Raw genomic sequence first — 18,728 nt, forward strand, 5'->3', positions numbered from 1 at the left:
TTTTTTGGAAAGTCGTTGACACAAAAATTCGATTGCAAAATTAATTAGTCACATTTTTTAAATTTACACAGCAAAGGACGCAGATCAAATAAGGAAAGATCAAATATTAAATCACTAGGCCCTATATTGGAGCTTCGAAAAGGTGAACTGTTTTGCGTGGGGAAAAGTTCTCTAGAAATACTATCAAGAGAGCATCATATCATCGAAATAATATTGCAAACAGCACGATCATCAAAAATCATCACCACAGTGGTTACTTCAATTGGAAATATTCCTGTGTTATTGACTACTACTTTTGACGAAAGCAATTCTGGTGGCATTATAAATTATTGTGTTGTAGTTTACGCAATACTCCAGGTTAGCTCATTTCTGAATTAATTTAAATGCGAAGCTACTTTACAGAAATTCACGAGAGACAGCCATTTTCAAAGTCATTTTTTGTTTAATATTCTTCAAAAAAGTGCGGAAGCCTCCAAAGTGATACATTTTTGTCAGTTGATATTTCAGTTGTTGACCCTTGACTCTGTGCAGAAACGGGCGGTCCGTTTGATAGATTCCCCAATCTTAACAAACGGACTGCAATCTTTAGAGCACAGGCGTCAGGTAGGTATGCTGTCCTTGTTCTATCGGTATTACAATGGAAGATGCTCTGAGGAACTAGCGTCATTGATCCCTTCGGCACCGGTGCGTAGTCGGGATACACGCCAAACGCGCGCCCAACATTTGTACACAGTTGACACTTGTCACATGAGAACGGGTCGCTTCTATGATTCGTTCTTAAGTTCAACAGCTCGGCTGTGGAACGAACTGCCGGCCTCTGTGTTTCCTCCCTCCTACAACATGGGACTCTTCAAGACCCATGTTCACTCCTTCCTCTCCACAAAAAGACCCTCCACACAGCATCCCCAAAGATGACATAGGCCCTGAGGGAAATTATTTTCTTCAGGGCCTCCTGTGTGGAGTAAATATAAAAAAAAAAAATTAAAAAAAAGCTGATATTTTTATGAGCACCAGTTTTTATTAGCCAACCTAAATTGATAAGTGCTTTTCATGTTTTTTTTATTATTATTAAAAATCAAATTTAGCTGTATTTATACGTGTATTATAAAATCCCCGAACACAAAAAGCCATGTTTATTTTCCGACCGATTTCCACTCGGAAAACATCTCATACTCGAGCGGCAAATCTAATCTACCCAGTGACCAAATGAACCTTAAGGCCCACCGCGATACATTTACCGTTTAGATATGCAGGGGCGTAAAAGATTGCATAGTAATAAAATAAGATAGCATACAGAAAGTTAAGAAATCTTTGTTATATTTATAAAACGTAACTACCACATTACCAGTCGATGTATCATAATTTTAAATTAATTGAAAAATAGTTCTCTAGAAAACTTTTATGAAATTTCAGATATAATTCATAATTTAGAAACATTATCGCAATAATGTACCGTAAAATGGGGTGAATAAGAACGTTTTAAGATTCAATTTAAACCATGTTTTTATATTTACAAATGTTGTAAGATCTTCGGCAATGGTGGGGATGCTTTTAAATATATTGTTTTTAATATGGTTCTATGTGACTTAAACAAAGTTTTATCAGACATGAAAAACACGCCGAAAACACGTTTGATAAATAGCAGACGATCAAGGTTTCTATCCTGTCATGGTTCCCATTAGATAGACAAATAAATAACATTTATAACAAATTATTATAAGCAGTAATTACTCGCCTGAAATATCCATACAAATTGAAAATATCTCCCGAGTAAAAATAAATGCTGCCGACGGGACCTATGCATAAAAACCTTGTCTTATAAACATTAGTTTATCATTAAAAAATAAATAGCATGTACATTAAAATACCAATGGTAGCATTACGACAAAGGTAACACGTTAAATCTTTTTGCTGGGAACATTGTTCCTATTCATCCGTTTTACGGTAGCTAAATATCTTTTCAAAAGTTCGTATAAAAAACAAAAACATTATATTCACATAATCACATATGAATAATACGTGTAAATGTGCTCTAGTATTCATCCTAATATGCATGAATGACATTGCAATATCAAAGGAGATGCAAGTAAACGGAACATTGTGCACTTTGCAAAATTGCTTTTCAGTAGAAATCCTTTTATTACTTACTTTACCGCTATTTGATCCCAGCCGACGCCTTCTTTTATTGTAGTTAATGAGAAACTTCAGTCTGTTGCACTCGTCAAATGAACACTTGTCTGTGACAGAGTAGACAAGAATGAACGCCTCCGCCCATCTGATGTTTGCTTCCAGCGTTAGGCACTCGCTTTCCTGTGAAAAACAAGTATAAGTGATTTAGTTCCAGAAGTGCTTCACAATTGAAAAGGACACGGCCAGAAAGTGATCACCGACAGATTAAAAAACAAATGGTGTTGTTATTCGATCGTTCTTGTGTGTGGGGAGATTTATAAGGTCAATTTAAAAACAAAATTACTTCGTTTCACCATAGAAAGAAATTCTGCTGCCATTGTCATTACCTACGAACAATATTGATAAAGATCGGTTCACTTTTTTGATATAGAACAGTGTAGCGCTCTTTGATATAGAACAGTGCAGCGCTTTTTCATATAGATCAGTGCAGAGCTTTATGATATAGAACAGTGCAGCGCTTTTTCATATCGAACAGTGCAGAGCTTTATGATATAGAACAGTGCAGCGCTTTTTGATATAGAACAGTGTAGCGCTTTTTCTTCTTTCATGAGCCAACATTTTTTTAACAAAGAAAGACAAACATTTCCGGGTCAAGAATATTTCAATATTTTAACTTTTACTGCCGTGATTATACGCAGAAGATGTTGCTTGTGCGATGAGGGCTGCGATATTTAACTGCGCTCTGCATTCTGCACATCTGCATTGATCTTTTGATCTGGACTCTGGAAGGTCTGTGACTCTTAAATATTGATATTAACTCTTTGTGAACTGTACTTCAAGGTAGTTTTTTCTACTTAGATAGTATCTGGATTACTTGGCCCTACATGTATGATTTTAAAACATATTATGTTATAAAATATATTGTTTATTTAACTTTTATTTAACTGTCCAAAATAATGCAATCGTAAAAAGCAAGGAGTGCATTCCTTAATCTATTTATCTTAGTAAAAATGTCAATGTTCGCTTGTTTAAAATCATAAATTTCCGATAGTTCTTCACCGATTGCTTTGAAATTTTGACACAACATTTCATTTGAAAACGCGTGTGTTTTTATATACCTTTTTAATAAAGATGTCACCTATGACAGGTAAAAGTATGTTTTTTTTTAATAACGGCATCTGTTGGACGATCAACCTTTATTTTTGTAAAAACAGCACCATCTGTTGGACATAAAAGCAACACACGATATTGTTTATCTATCTGCACAGACAGACTGAGACACAGCAATGCGTGGCGGATACATCTAGTAATAATAATAATAATGATAGGATAATTTGTATAGCGCCGTTTTCGTGAGAAAATTACCTCAGAGGCGTGCCGTGTGGCGTTCTATCCTATCTGTATTGATGGTTATTTAGTTGGTTAGTACAAATGAACCTCGTATTTGCAAAAAGACCTGATAATTTTTTTATGATATTCAAAACACATTTAAATAATAAAGGCAATCTAATAAAAACGGTCACTGCGAGGTAATTTTCATATAATAATTTTATAAAATTTTCATAATGTCTCATATTAAACATTTTGATAGATCATCATTCATCGAAATGATATCTCAAACGTGAGAACTATGCAAGGATTTATAAATAAGTACTAACAATGTAGTACTGCTAGCGAACTCCTAATTCGCTAGAACTGCTAGCGAAAGATTTCGTTATATTCATCACTAAACTAAAAATTCAACCAAGTGAATGAAAAGAAATATATTATTTTCACAAGCAGCAACATACAATAAATAATATAATACTTGAAGTGCCTCCATACAAATTTGAATGGATAAAAATCCATTTAACCTAACCGCCTAGTCTCATTTACACTCCCCTGAAATCATAGATCTCCATCCCATGTCGAAAACACGGTTTCGTGTGGAAATATAGGCCCAAATTGGGTAAATACCTGGATCACATATATAAAACGCCCTTAAAGCACTTCTTGTGTTATTCTTTATTAATTTTGACAGTACTCGGTAAAGTGGTTTTCAGTCAAGTATTTTTACACTAAACATATTATCAATATTATTACATGTTTTTTTTAAATAATTTTTTTATCGTTTTCGTTTTTCCTGATCTTTAACCCGCAAATAGCGTCACACGAATGCTTTGCTGGTTATACTAAAGTAACCAGCTAGAGGCTTCTAAATTAGGAATCATCCAAAAGCTGCCTAAAGAAAACCTTTTTTTGAAAAACTTAATAAGCTTCGCAACTGCTCCTAACTAATCATACAAGTTTTATTTGGAAGAATTTATTCTGGTACCTTTTTACAAAATGTTGTCGGAAGATACACAAGCACATATATATAATGTAGATACACGGTGTCTGGAAACTTGTAGTACAAACGGCAAACTGGTAAATTTAAATCACATTTGGAGTCAATTTTGAGTTACAACTATTTTTTTTAGCTTTCGTTTTCGAGTAAATCAACTTGGAAGTTGAAGTTTTCACTAGGTGTTTAATGTGAGCTTTTTAATGTTTTTTTTTTTAAATCCATTGAAGCGTAGACCCAGTTTCAAAAGTTTTTTAACCCTTTAGTTACCGAAAAAAAATAAAAAAATAACGAAATTAAAGAATAAGTTTTTTTATAACCACGAAATTTATTTATTTTATTACGACCGACATGTTTTGCTTAACTCCAGCAATATCAGTGTACAAATTAAACTTGTAAAAAACATTGTGTTTGTTTTATATATTTTTTTTATTAGTTTATACTTATGTATGCTTGTGTTAAGCGAAACCGATTGGTCGCTATAAATTAAATTAATAGGGAAAGTTGAAAACAAAATAATGCTCAGAAGAAAAATAAAGTTTTTTGTGTTCTCTACGTGATATAGATTAACCAGTTTCCCGATTGTACTGAGAATTTTCGGACCCCCAACTCAGTTGACCTTTGCTTTTAAAATATGTACACCAAAATAGGTGTGAGACGTGACTAGAAACATTTTAGCCCGAAGCCTACTTGGTTTAGTTTTTTCTTTCTTGTGTTTAATGTATTAGGGTTGCCGGAACAATTTTACGACATAATATTCTCCCAACGTGTTGGAATTACATTAGATAATAACATCAAGGAATTTTAATAAAATGAAAACCTTTATAGTACATATAGCGTACAATATAATGAAAAGTAAGTTTCCAAGTAAAATAACAAATATATAAAGAGACAAATGAAGAAAAAGATTCACATTTAGATGGTATTCAGACCATTGAGAATGAATCCAAAAGTAATCATACATGTGCCATTTATATTTCTGGGTAGTATTATTTGAATGTGTGCTATTCTAATAATGATTTATCTGCCATTCTAATACATTGATTATCTTATTTTATTTTCAATTTATTATTTCATTGTATATAATCCATTTAATAATTATTTTACATTCGTGAAACATTTTTGATTCATTGAATAATTTACCAATTATTTCTTCTATAATTGCAAAATCTTCAGAGTGGAAGATACTTTCAGTATTGCCCTGGCGTAAGACCAGAATTGAAACATTGCTTTAAATGGCTTTAGCCGTGTTTGATGACTAGAATTGAATAGCCAGGCACTTCTTAGCCTTCGTCTTCCCCGTTATTTTCATATCAAAATTACCTTCGTGGCATCATTTCAATTAAATGAAAAAGACAAATTTTGTTTGGGCCACTTTTTAATAAAAATTATCAACATGTTACAAAACCAAAATGTTTCAATACATCTAACGCCTTGTTTAATAAAAATTTTAAAAAAAATAATTCCAACCAATGGTTCTTCATCGGAATATATAAGTGTGCGTTGTATCCCGATGAAGAAACCCATTGACTATATTTTTTTAAAAATTTCGTTATTTTTCTTTGTCATAATAATTGTTCCACGTTAACTAAGAGTTCAGTCAATATCTCAAAAACTCATTTCTTCAAACCATTCATATTTTGCTAATTTCTTTATTCCCGTAAAATCTCTCGCTTTTAAACTGCGTTCTCCTTCCAATCATCCAACTGTCAAAACCACATCGTTTGGTTTTGTTTGGTTTACTTTGAAAGTGAACCACGTTATTGGAGAAAATGTACCAATAAATTACCTACCCACGTAAGCGACGTTAGAATATTATATACAAAGAATGCGAAATTAGTGACAGCAGATATTATCGAAAAATTAATACATTTTCGCTGGGGATTATGGCATTCTGAGATTACTATTTATAACACATCTTGTCTTATCAGGATATTTATTCGTGCTAACCGATTAATCGCCATAAACATTTTTGTCTTAAAAGATTTCCACTTTATTTTATTTCTTACGACTTTCAGAACTTTCTTGAATTTTATGTGTTTATTTTTTAGGTTATTATTACGTGTTGCGCTTCGTTCTTTTTTAGCCAACATTTCGGACAGCGTTACAGTGTCTATCATAAGGGTATATTTGAACACTGAATATGGCATGATAACCTAAAAATAAAATAAAAAAGTGAAAACCTTTAACAGTTACACATTCAGAATTTCATTAGTCAAATCCACCATCCATATGAATACATCGTAAATCTCTTCTTGTTTGTAATAAAGCTAAAGAAATAGGAACACAATTATTCTACATCAACGAATGTAATATATTTCAACCGAATGAACCCAATTTACTTTGATCAAAGTAATCGAGTTATTATTAAGGTACCCATTAGTAATAAATCCAAGGCTTTTATCAAAGGGCGATGTTCGTATAAGTACCAGTAGTATCTACCTTTAAATAAGATGAAAGAAATCACTCGTGTTTTCTCACTATCATTAAAAATCTAATCATTCAAAATAACACAAGCTATACAAACAACGCTAACTTCGGGGGGTCATTCTATATGATTTTAGAAGTAAAAAAGACTTATAACTTTTTCAAAATTTTAACATTTTAAGGTAGTTTCTAGGTTAAAACTTTTGTATGAGATAATAAATTTTCAACTATAGAAAAATATTTGTGTTTTGGACAAAAAATGGAATTTCTAAAAAAGTTATTCATCTTTTTTACTTCTCACATCATGTAGAAGCATCTCCCAGACACCCTGTAATTGCGACAAGTTCTAGAGTGGAAGATACTCTCAGTCTTAGAGTAATAATATACCTCAGTTTACCCCTGGTGCAAGACCACATTTCACAATTGATACGTTCATTGAAATGGCTTTCGCTGTGCTTGGTAACCAGATCTAAATAGCCAGGTTTATCCCTACATTCCTTTTACCCATCTCCTTCTCCTCCTCACTACCTTTGAATTGGGGATGTCAGTCTCTCTGGGTCCTAGCGGTTAAGAGCAGTTAAGACTATTGTGCTTCTAAAATAAAATTACCGTATAATAATATGTTTATGAGACAAATAAAGTGATTTTGTTGACAACTAAATACTCCGGTGTAAAGAAGCTTCGTCACTAATGTTAAATTCCATGTATTATCACTGTTTTTATCGAGCACCGTGCGCAAAGAGTATCTTCTTTAGTCAAAAATAATTTAGGCCAACTGACACTATTTGCAGAATGTCCAACAATGATAGACACACGCTTTCTACCTTCAGCATCGCGACAAATCCTGATTGTCGTCTATTCAACGTCTTGCGGAGTGCTGCCGTGTTCACAGAAAGAAGACCGATAAACACTTAAGCAATTACAAACAACTGTATGTCAAATCAGTCATCAAGTGAGGTCGAGGTTGTGGATTTTTGTGACATTAATATTCTCAAAATAAATTCGTAACAATATTTTAAAATAGAACTTTGTTATGTGATATATTGGCGGTGACGCGAAAAATATCGAGCGTACACCGAAACCACTTATCACTACCTGTATATGGGAAGTACGTAGCTTCGACCCCCTTTAACGGCTCTCGGTATACCTTTTTCCTTACAGCACTCGGTTTTTGCCGATTCCTTACCGACCCGTGCGACGACGGCCTTACTCAGTGATATTTTTATTTTAATTGGAAACAATCTTTCAAATATATAAACACATATTCTTTAGAAAGGCGCCGCAGGCGGTTAATCCTTGGAAGATGAAAGCAAAATACACACACTATTTTTATATCACAAGAAAAATTTCCATCAAAGCTCGTGTTTTGTGAAAAAGTTAATCATATTTTGTACCAACATTATAAAATAATATTATGTTTCAATAGTTGAACTGCGATACAATAAAATATTTTTTATAACACACGGGTGGGGAACCTGCAGCGCGCGGGCCGCATGAGGCCCGCGAAGCTTTTTGGTGCGGCTTGCTGACAACAAAAAAGAGTATAAAAAATAACTTTCATTACGCAAGTTTTCTTCCACGGTGTTTCAGGTAGGTACATTTTTGAGGCATTATTACAAAACACAGAGAAAATTATTACACAGCTGACCGGTAATTACGAATGCACCTACGTTACTGGAAAACAGTTTTTACACAAATAAATTGGCTATTAAACACCACTTTTTAATTTTTAATTTAAAAAAGACTGTTGAAATAAAAATTCAACTTATAAAAATAAATTATGAGCGCAACGCAAATAAAACTGGGGCTGGCTTACAGATAAAATTACAGTTATGGATTCATCTGTAAGCGCATTTAAGAAGAAACCATGCTCGTGTTTAAAGTGCAGTTTTAAAATTCTAGTTACAGGAGGATATGTGATGCAAAAATCGGAAAAAACCATGTTCGTGTTTTGAGTGTAGTTTTAATTAAAGTTTGGTACTCGGACAGTAATTAACTGGTAAGTTAAAACCAGTTTTGTGTTTGGAATGTAACGATAAAACTCCAGTTGTGGATTCATCTGCTGACGAATTGTGAATGAAAACATTCTCTATTTGTTAAAACTTATAAAAAAACAAAAGATTTTCATTCAGTAAAAAAATTACAATCAGCAGATTTTCATCTGCTAAGTGAAGTTTTAATCAAAGCTGGAGACTTGAACAAAGATTAAATCTTAATTTGAAAGCAGTTTTGTCTTCCAAATGCTGTATTGAAATTGGGGAAAAAGTTCGCGTTTTTTATTTGATACCGCACAAGAGTCCCAACTGCTTCCAACCGTCTGGAGCCAGTGAGAGTGTGGAATTTCCAATATGGGTATGTTGTGAGGCTGAAGGTAGTGGGGGGAAGGATATGGGGAAGAAAAATGTGGTGGAGTACCTGGCTATGACTGACGTGATCTGGTCACTAAACACGTCCAAAGCCATTTAAAGCAACGTTTCAATCCTAATGCTGGTCTTCCAGCAGGGTGATACTGCGAGTATCATCTACTCTGGAACGCGCCACAAATATTCTATATATTATTTTATTGACCTCTAGCTAGTCGAGAGCCTTACCCCTTGAGTGGGAGTTTATATTCTAGTCTCAAATAAAATTTGATTCACGGGCTCATCTGTAACCGCAGCTCAAGGGAAACCATTCTCGCGTGTCGTGTCAGTTATATATTTCTTGTAGTAGAAATGAGTCTACGTGACACTTTACAATATTTTGTTCAGGTTTTAGGTTTTTTTCAGGTGTGATATTAAAATGAAATCGGAACTTAATAAAGGATTTAATAAAATATAGAAGATTCCGACACCCCCCCCCCAACCCCCCAAAATTTAAATTCGGTCCTCGAGTGACACTACCCATTTCAAAATGGCCCCGACGGCGTAAAGGATTCCCACCCCCGATCTAATACAAATAAACAACAGATTCTAGTAATAATCTTTGTAGTCTATACTCGACTTTTGTAATAGCCTTTTTGTCAGTCTTACAAATGTTAATTTGAACAAGCTGCGAGGAGTGTTCAACACAACAGCAATTTACTCCAGAAGACGTCACGGAAAAAGTATTGCGTCGCAAAAGACGGTGAAAGGTTCGGTATAATAAAGTATAATGCTTGACTGATCTCTACGTGAGGGACTGTCTTTTCTTGAGGGTTATTAATGCTCAAGTTGGTCGAGGCCATTGATGTATTGTTTTTAGATGAGACATGAAGCGACAAAAGAGGTTCCGCTTTTTTACCTCCATCCGACCTACAACTCTCCCAACGCTTTAACTTAAAAACTCCCGAATCTGATCAACATGCACCGCGTATCGCGTTCGGATAGTGGAACAAGTTTGGACGACATATTAGTAAGCAGTAGCGCCTCTAATTGTACTTCCATGGTCAAGGCTGATACTTATTAAAACAAGTTGAACCTTATCGAATTGTTTCAAAATTGGGATTAGAACAATCAACGTATATGAAACACATTTTTGGGATAGCTAATGCGATAATATAACGTTTTTTTGTAAAAAAATTAATAAAGTTCCCATTTTGTCATTTTCATAATAAGTAGCACCAACGAACTTTCTCCAATAATATATTTTTTTACTGATACTCCTTAGACTAAACTCTAAAATTGCCAGGAACTAATATGTTTTAATACTGTTTGAGAATAATAATTTTACTATTTGAAATACCTACACCAATATTGTTATTTCAGCTATGACTATTATAAATTGCACAGTCGTCTCTTCACCATTCACCGCTTAGCGTACCTGCTTTATTCACGTAATGTTAAGTGTAAATATTTTATTAAATTGTTGTATACTCGTATGTTGCTCTTAAATAAAACATTAGTTCTTACAACAAAAAACCTGGTCTATTTTATTCATGTACCTAAAAAGCCCTGGACAGAGTAATAGTGCGATTTTGTATGAATGGCATTGAAGCCAAATCTAGGATGAGGGGAAATTGCCTGGCAGCCATCTTTTATGACTACTTTTGAACTGATTTGTATACAAAGTGGTACATATTCAACTATCATTATTTTATTTTTTGTTGTTAATGCAGTCTTCTTTCGTATGGTGGGGGGTCAGAGGGGGACATCTAGATCTGCGAGCCATTTTAGGGCCTCAGGCGTCGCCATGTGGACCTCATCAATCCCGCCGGGGAATGAATGGAGCGGGCATTCGTTGACCACATGTTCGGTAGTCTGCACCGCACCACATTCACACATCGCCGACTCTTTAAGGCCCCATCTGTGCATCATGTGGGCACAGCGGCTATGGGAGCACCTTAACCTATTGATGGCGGACCAGGTTTTGCGAGGCAGTGAGAACCCAGGCTGTCTCTCGGTGGGGTCCTGTATGAGATGGGCATTTCCCACGTTGGCCGTTTGCCACTCAAGTTTCCACCTATCTTCTGGGGTGAGAGGTAGTCGGAGGAGCCTCTCTCCTTCCGCCCAGAAGGGCTTTCGGGACTTCAAGCGGCATGCCGGGTGGGAGACGACATCTTCGTGTAGAGGTATTGCGCTTTTTTGCAGCGCCTTCTTGTATTCCCTCAGTGTTGCAATTTCTCGCCTGATGTTTGGCGGGGTTATGTTTGCAAGTACGGGGAGCCAAGGGAGAGGAGTAGATTTTAAAGTCCCGCTGATGGTTCGCATTGTGGCATTAAGCTGAACGTCTACCATGGAAGTGTGGGCGCTTCTAGCCCATACTGGAGCACAGTATTCAGCCGTTGAGAAAACCAGGGCAATGGATGCTGTTCTGAGCGTGTTGGCGTCGCATCCCCAGCTAGTTAGTGAGTGAAGCGGATACCAAATTAAGTGGGCCTCCAACTACAAACTATGCCGCTATTTAAGGGGCCGAAGACCGATAGGTCTCCCGGCCAAGGGGAGTCAAAAAATATCGGGGAACAATTAAAAAATATTGTCCCTGAATATTGAGGGAACCTCTCGATCAAAGGTTAATGCAGTTATGTCGGCTTATGATTTTTTTGAGTATTTGATGACACAAGGAATGGGATACGCCCATAGACATATGAATATTAGTAGACCTGCCCTAAGTGATTAAAAGCGTATTATCCCCACTCCCCATACCGGTTCCATTGGAACCGGCTGTGCGGGCGTATGGCCTCAAGTGAAATTTGAAAACGTGACGTCATCATTCTTGTGCGAACTATGGTCGAGGCATCATCGGTTCATTTTACGAAATAACACGGCAAAATGTTGACTTGTACTATGAAAACTTGTAAAAATAGACGTGAAAAAGAGAATAAACCCAATTGTCGTATTACATTCCATATATAAGCATTATTTTACTTTATTTTAAGCATATTCACATCGTATAATATAGATCAGTTTTAGAAACATATTATACTATCACATCGAGAAACGTCTGGACGCGAAACACAAAGCTGGTTGGTTGCTGGGAAGTAAATTATGAACATTTATAAAAGTGTCTTAACTAAATACTTAAACGAAATATTCGACTCTGAAAATACAACCGAATTTTTTTGCCGAATTTGGACTTCGCAAATTTGTTCATAACGTGGCGAGTAATTTGCGCTCCCATGTAAAAATGTCTATTCATTCAAAAGCACGTTTTACTTTTAAGAAGTAAATGGTGATATTATAATGCGAGATGCCTATTTACTGTCAGATTGATTTATTGACGAATCACAGTCAGCCTTACGCCCTTCGTTCTTCAACAGTTGATTTTACCCCTCGCCATTATCTTCTCGTCTATTAATTCCTATGTCTGTGGATACGCCGTTAAAAAAATAGTAGATTTTGGCATTCTCATACATCTTCCTTTTACCCCGCGGGTTCAAATTGTTGCCGAATTGCTTCGTCCAGGACTTTTTAGGTCCATGATTTTATTAGACGACTGCCGCAGACCCGTGGGATATCTCGAGGTATTTTTTTATTTATTTTCATATTGCATTTAATTACAGTAATGACGTATTGCCCATATCACTAGGTGTGAAACGCATGTGTTGAGATGGCAGTTTACAGAGTGGTTGTTAGCTAGGGTTTTGTTTACAAAATATTATGAAAATCAGTATTTGTTTTCTTTTTTAATTATACAATTCAAGTATGAATGTAGGAGATTAAGGACGGGTTGTAATTTCAAAGTTAATTTCCATGTCTTGTGAGAGATTTTTTCAAGTCCTGTTATTATTTCAGTTCTGTCAAGTTACTATCCCATAATTATGTAACAACAAAACTTTCACAGAACCGAAAATTAACATTTAAATTTGATGAACTGTTCATATTCTCCGAAACAACCATCCTAAGACAAAACGATAATAATTTAGAAATAAGTAATCGAATTTCAGTTTGACTAAACGGCGTAGTGATAACTGATAAGAAAAAAGCTAATTAAATAAATATTTTATAATTCATTTTTCGAAAAACACAATTAAAATAATTTTCTTTTAAAATATTACATTATATGAATCTACCTATATTATCGCTTGTCTGAATTATTATTAACATAAGCAGTTCCAATTTTGAAAATGACGCTTAAATTCAAAAGCAAATACGAATTCATTGAACGTGAATAATTTCACACAGGAATAATGCATATCATAGACCTAAGTTAGTATGTTTTATTGACAAAACTTTTTACTATCGAAACGAGAGAGGACAGCCTGGGAGACCTTGAATATAGCTGGTATGCTATTTTCTCACCCAGTTTATACCTTACCAACAACTGTCGATAACTCCGTCACTAGAACTATGCTCAGTGACTGAAACTCACACCTTATATGACAAAAATCACGTTTAGCCGAAATGGTCACACGATTTTGTGCTTTAACAAAATGTTAAAGGTTACTCAATGTCATTGGTAAAAAGTCAATTGTAAAACAATAATCATTGGTGTAAAAACTTACGTGAGGTTGACCCGCTGTGTCCAGTATGTCAAAGTAGACCATTTCGTTATCCATGACTGTGTGGAATGCATACACCTTCTCCAGACTGGGGTCATACTCCCCTATGAAACGGCGTGTGATAAATCTCACAACCATTGCTGAAAAAATAAACAGACATTTTAATTAACAAATAGATTTATTTATTGTTTCACCAATCAATTAATTAAACCATTTACATTACACATTATAACATATTCAGTACCCAACAGACAGATTTCTGGCTTATTTGGAGTAAAAATGAAAAATTTTTTTTGTTCACCTAAAACATTTTTTAAATCATTAGGTATTGGAAAATTAGGGTCAGGGCGGTGGATTGGGCGTTTATTGGGCTAAATGACTAGTGCTCCATATTAAAGCATTATTTTGTTTGAAAAATAAATTTAATGTGACCAAAATTTCATTCACATCTTTTACTCGGGAATCACCCAGTGAAGTTTGTCGGGTACGTCTTGTACATACACATCCATATATTAAAATATTGTGTAGGTGGAGTAATTAAACAAAAATGCGAGAAAAATCGATGATCCAAGTCATTCTTCTATATTAAAACCTTGTCAATGATGTATTAACATAATTTTAAAAAAAATCACTTATTTTTTTTTTTAAATTATGATAATTCATCATTTACAAATCATCAAAATTATCAAAAATAATTAATTATAATAATTAATTTAATTATAAAAATCACTTTTTTTACCAGATTATTATAGCTTTCAGACTGCTATATAATACGCTAAAACCTGTAAAGGCCAAAATATAAAATAAACGGAAAAAAGTTTTAAACCTTCTTGTTAGTGCTCTATCAGAAACTGAAAATATGTGAGAAAAACCCTACATTTTTTATTTACTTATTTTAGTTATTTACTTTTTCCTACATCATCAAATGTCTCAATGAAAAAACCGAATGAACGAAAAGATAGTCCAGAATGTTTCTGCCAACCTTATGAATTCCACAGGGAACATTGCTTTGACTCTTTGTAGATTTACCATATTCAAAGAAACGTAGAATACAAATAATCATGTTAAAAAAAAAATGAGCATCTTAACTCTTACGTAAGATTTTTTTACAAAGTTATATTTATTTTATATTAGATATAGATTTTAATGTGTCTTACATTTTTCAACACGATAGTATCAAGATAAAATGAAAAATAAAATAAAACAAATAATATTCACTGAAAGCGAACATAAAATTAATAGAATGAAATTAATGAATTTTGAATAATTTTTTGTTCAAAGCGTTTCTTTTCAACTTTTCACAAGTATGCCATGTATCATTGTTACATAAACTAGTTAAGTTAAGTACGTACTGCTTGTTTCCATCGTGGATAAATTGTTTGGTGTCCATTCTATAAAATCCACATAAACAAAATCGAAGCAATTCAAAACAAATTCCTAAAATATCTCTGTTACAGGTCATTTGTAAGATTTAATAATTATGCAGAGGCAGCTTCGTACTTTAAAATTGATTCATTAAGTGTACGAAGGCATCATGCAGATGCTCTATTCCTATATAAATTAATTAATAATAATATTCAATGCCCAGAGTTGCTAAATAATATTAAATTTAATGTGCCTGCACGTTTAACACGGTCTTCTATCCTGTTTAAAATCGATCAAAGCAAAACGAACTGTAGACAAAATTCTTGCCTGAACAGAATATGTAATAATTACAATAACATATTATTCAATATCGACATCTTCAATTGCGAATTTACTAAATATAAAATGACCTTAAAAGAGCATTTCACTGATATTTCTTGAATTGATGTTTCTGATGTTTATATTTCTAGTATTTATATATTTATAATCCTGTTATGGTATGATTTATATGCACAACATTGTCTTCTTATGGTTATGATATGATTTATATGCACAATATTGTTTGTATTCTTATGATTACCAATGTATCGATAATCTTTTATTTTATATAAATTTTAGTTTTTTTTTTCCCTTTATTTTTGTTATTTTTGTTGTATTATTTTGTTCTATTATTTTATACAATTCTTTTATTTTATATAATTATAACTTCACATTTCTCATAAATTTAATTATTTCTTCTAATGCTGTCTTACGTAAAGTCACAAGGAGGAAATCCGTAATTGGTTTTATTTTGGCTATTTTACTTATGTACAATCTGTAAAAATGTAAACTGTTGATTTCCCAAAAATGAATAAATAAATAAATAAATAAAAGTCTTTAAAATATAAAGCCTACCCTAAATCCTGAAAAACACAAGGCGTTGGACAAAAATAATTATTTATAAAACCTGCATACGAGCTTTACCTGACACTTTGTCAGTACTATAAACTAGGAACACCAAATTTAAATCATTTGGATTACGATTATTATTTTTTCTCGTTTATTGTTTACATTCGTTCCACACCTGATGAAACTATTTGTTTTATATTGAAACACTTTTATGGTTACTCCAATCCGGTTCCTACCTAAATTATCCTTTCCATTGTTTTATTCCATTTCCAAATGGTCTTTCCTTCGAAAAAAGAAGCATGAAAATTTGAAAAATAGAAGGCAGAATTGACGTTATTTTCGTCGTTGTGTATCGTTGCATATTTGCCTCCCCCTCTTAATAATTGCTGGAAACCAGTATAATTTATCAGCCCTAATCATCACATAGAATAAGTATTGTATGTTATCGATAGTGATCAAGGAACCGTTCATGTTGTGAAACAATAACTATTTGTGAGACAAAAACCGTTCATGTGGTGAAACAATAATAGATGTAAATCTATAGACTATAGTGCCCACATCAAGACCAACATTCAAGACCAACATCAGAACTTCCAATTGAAGACACAAAATTCACAAGGTAAAGACCTCCTTCCAACTCCTATGTGTTCCTTGTGATAAACACGATCGTTCATTCTAATTTTCTCGCTAAGAATTACAGTCCATTCGTCGAGTACCAATCGATTTGTTACGCAACTCTATTTATGTTGTATATTAATACGAAGAAATGCTCCTATATAACTTTGACGATGGTTCAGTATTTGTCTTCATTTTGCTAAACAATTTGATCGAATGAAAAACGTAGATATTTTCCTAGCAGCCGGGAATAGAGTGACATGCTGTGATGTCATAAATTATCTTTGAGTTTTTTCGCTATAACAAAAATGTATCACCGAGAACCTTTGACATGTAGGTACCCTTTTAACATTTAATATTTGAACAAACCTCTCAAAAGTATAAAAGCAGTGAGAAGTAGCTGTGAATAAAATATTGTAAGGTTTTCTGCAATTTTAGATACAATGGATTATTTTGTTTTGTTGGGCGGCTGGGTATAAATGTGTGTTAGAAGTCAGGGGAATATAACACGTGAAGCGCAAATGGAAGTAGAAGAATAAAATGTTGTAGGAAAACATAGCACCAACCAAATCATATATTCGAGGTGGGTTAGCCAAAAAGACGGAACGATAGAAGATTTTTTTAAGTTTAATAAAATAATTTTAAACAGATTTAGTGCTTATCCGTAAACCTGCAAATGAGGAAAGTACGTATTGATTAGTTTTTCTTTGAATTACTTAAAACCACGCCGGTCTTCTCACACATGACGTACTACCTATTGGTATTCGTCACGATGTCACGCGCACGACCTCTACCTGGGAGTGCAAAAATGTTTATTCTATTCCTAAACGAAGCTTAACTCAGTATCACCCAGGTGAAAGACCACCAATCGGAATCGAAAAGGTACTTGAAAAGGATTTAGCTTGGTGACCAAATCTGAATAGCCAAGTAGGGACTTCTTCTTCCCGTTTTCTTCAGTTTCTTAGAATACACCCAAACGTTTAATACATGTTTAAGAATGTAAATTTTAATTTTGATATACACGGCTACTCGACGAAAAACTGTAGAGATTTTAGACTTCCGAAAACAAATTTGTCGGGAAACCAAAATAATCTCTACTTTAAAGGATTTAAGATTTTCAACGAACTACTGACAGATTTTAAAGAAGCTAAAAGCCTGGCTGCTTTTGATATGGGTTAAGTGTAAATGCTATAAAGAAAAAGTTTTAGATGTAGTGTAAAGTATGCCTAAATGTCATAGAAATAAGTTGTTAGTTGTTAGTAAAGGTTTATACTTAATGAAAACATACAAAAAAACGTTAGGATGTGGTCTGTATACATCCTGTAATCAGTCTGATTTCAATCCATGAATTTTAAGGGCAAAAAAAAATCTTAAATATAATTTTTTATACATTTCACACTTTGAATCATATTTTGAGCAGAATTTAAAAGCATTTAATTAAATATTATTGAAAATGTGGATTTAAATCCATACTCGTTGAATCTGGGACATGGGAATTGATTGCTTCGTGATATTTTATTTTAGAAAATATAAATGAGAAAGAGACAAAAGTTTTATTTTATTTATTTTTTCGATATTAAATTTCGTATTGCACTTCTTTTTTCAACTCCCCACTCTAAGGAGACTTATTTATAGCCAATATATTGTTGGAGAACTTGTTGCCCAAGTCACGATTCGTGAACTTCGTGGTATTTTATTTAAAGAATATAAATGAGAAAGAGACAAAAGTTTTATTTTATTTATTTTTTCGATATTAAATTTCGTATTGCACTTCTTTTTTCAACTCCCCACTCTAAGGAGACTTATTTATAGCCAATATATTGTTGGAGAACTTGTTGCCCAAGTCACGATTTCCAACTTTAACGTCACGAAAGAGAGTTTGTAAAGAAATATCATAAGCGCAAAGAATAGAAAACCTAAAAATAACCGCTGGAAGGCAGAATTGGTTGAATTTTGTTCATCGATTCAGTGACAATACAGAAAAAATATATAAATAAACAAAAAAACGTTCCGTGCACTTTTTTATACAAAAGTGATTTCTACTGTAAAAGTTTCTTGATTAATATATATACATCGTAGAAT

The 18,728-nt window shown here is 33.6% G+C and overlaps 1 protein-coding gene across 1 annotated transcript in view; it reads right to left on the reverse strand.

Annotated features, from left to right (window-relative positions):
• LOC149423579 (ras-like protein 1) overlaps positions 1-18,728 on the reverse strand; it is a 188,227-nt gene that overhangs the window by 45,114 nt on the left and 124,385 nt on the right. The window contains exons 3-4 of the mRNA XM_089632261.1: positions 13,782-13,918; positions 2,149-2,310 (exon numbers count right to left, since the gene is read on the reverse strand). Of these exons, the coding sequence (XP_089488387.1) occupies positions 2,149-2,310; positions 13,782-13,918 (299 nt within the window). The remainder of the gene's footprint in view (positions 1-2,148; positions 2,311-13,781; positions 13,919-18,728) is intronic.

This window comes from Hesperophylax consimilis, chromosome 5, assembly GCF_061612785.1.
Source record: "Hesperophylax consimilis isolate HC1 chromosome 5, BYU_Hcon_1.0, whole genome shotgun sequence".
Taxonomy (NCBI): domain Eukaryota; kingdom Metazoa; phylum Arthropoda; class Insecta; order Trichoptera; family Limnephilidae; genus Hesperophylax; species Hesperophylax consimilis.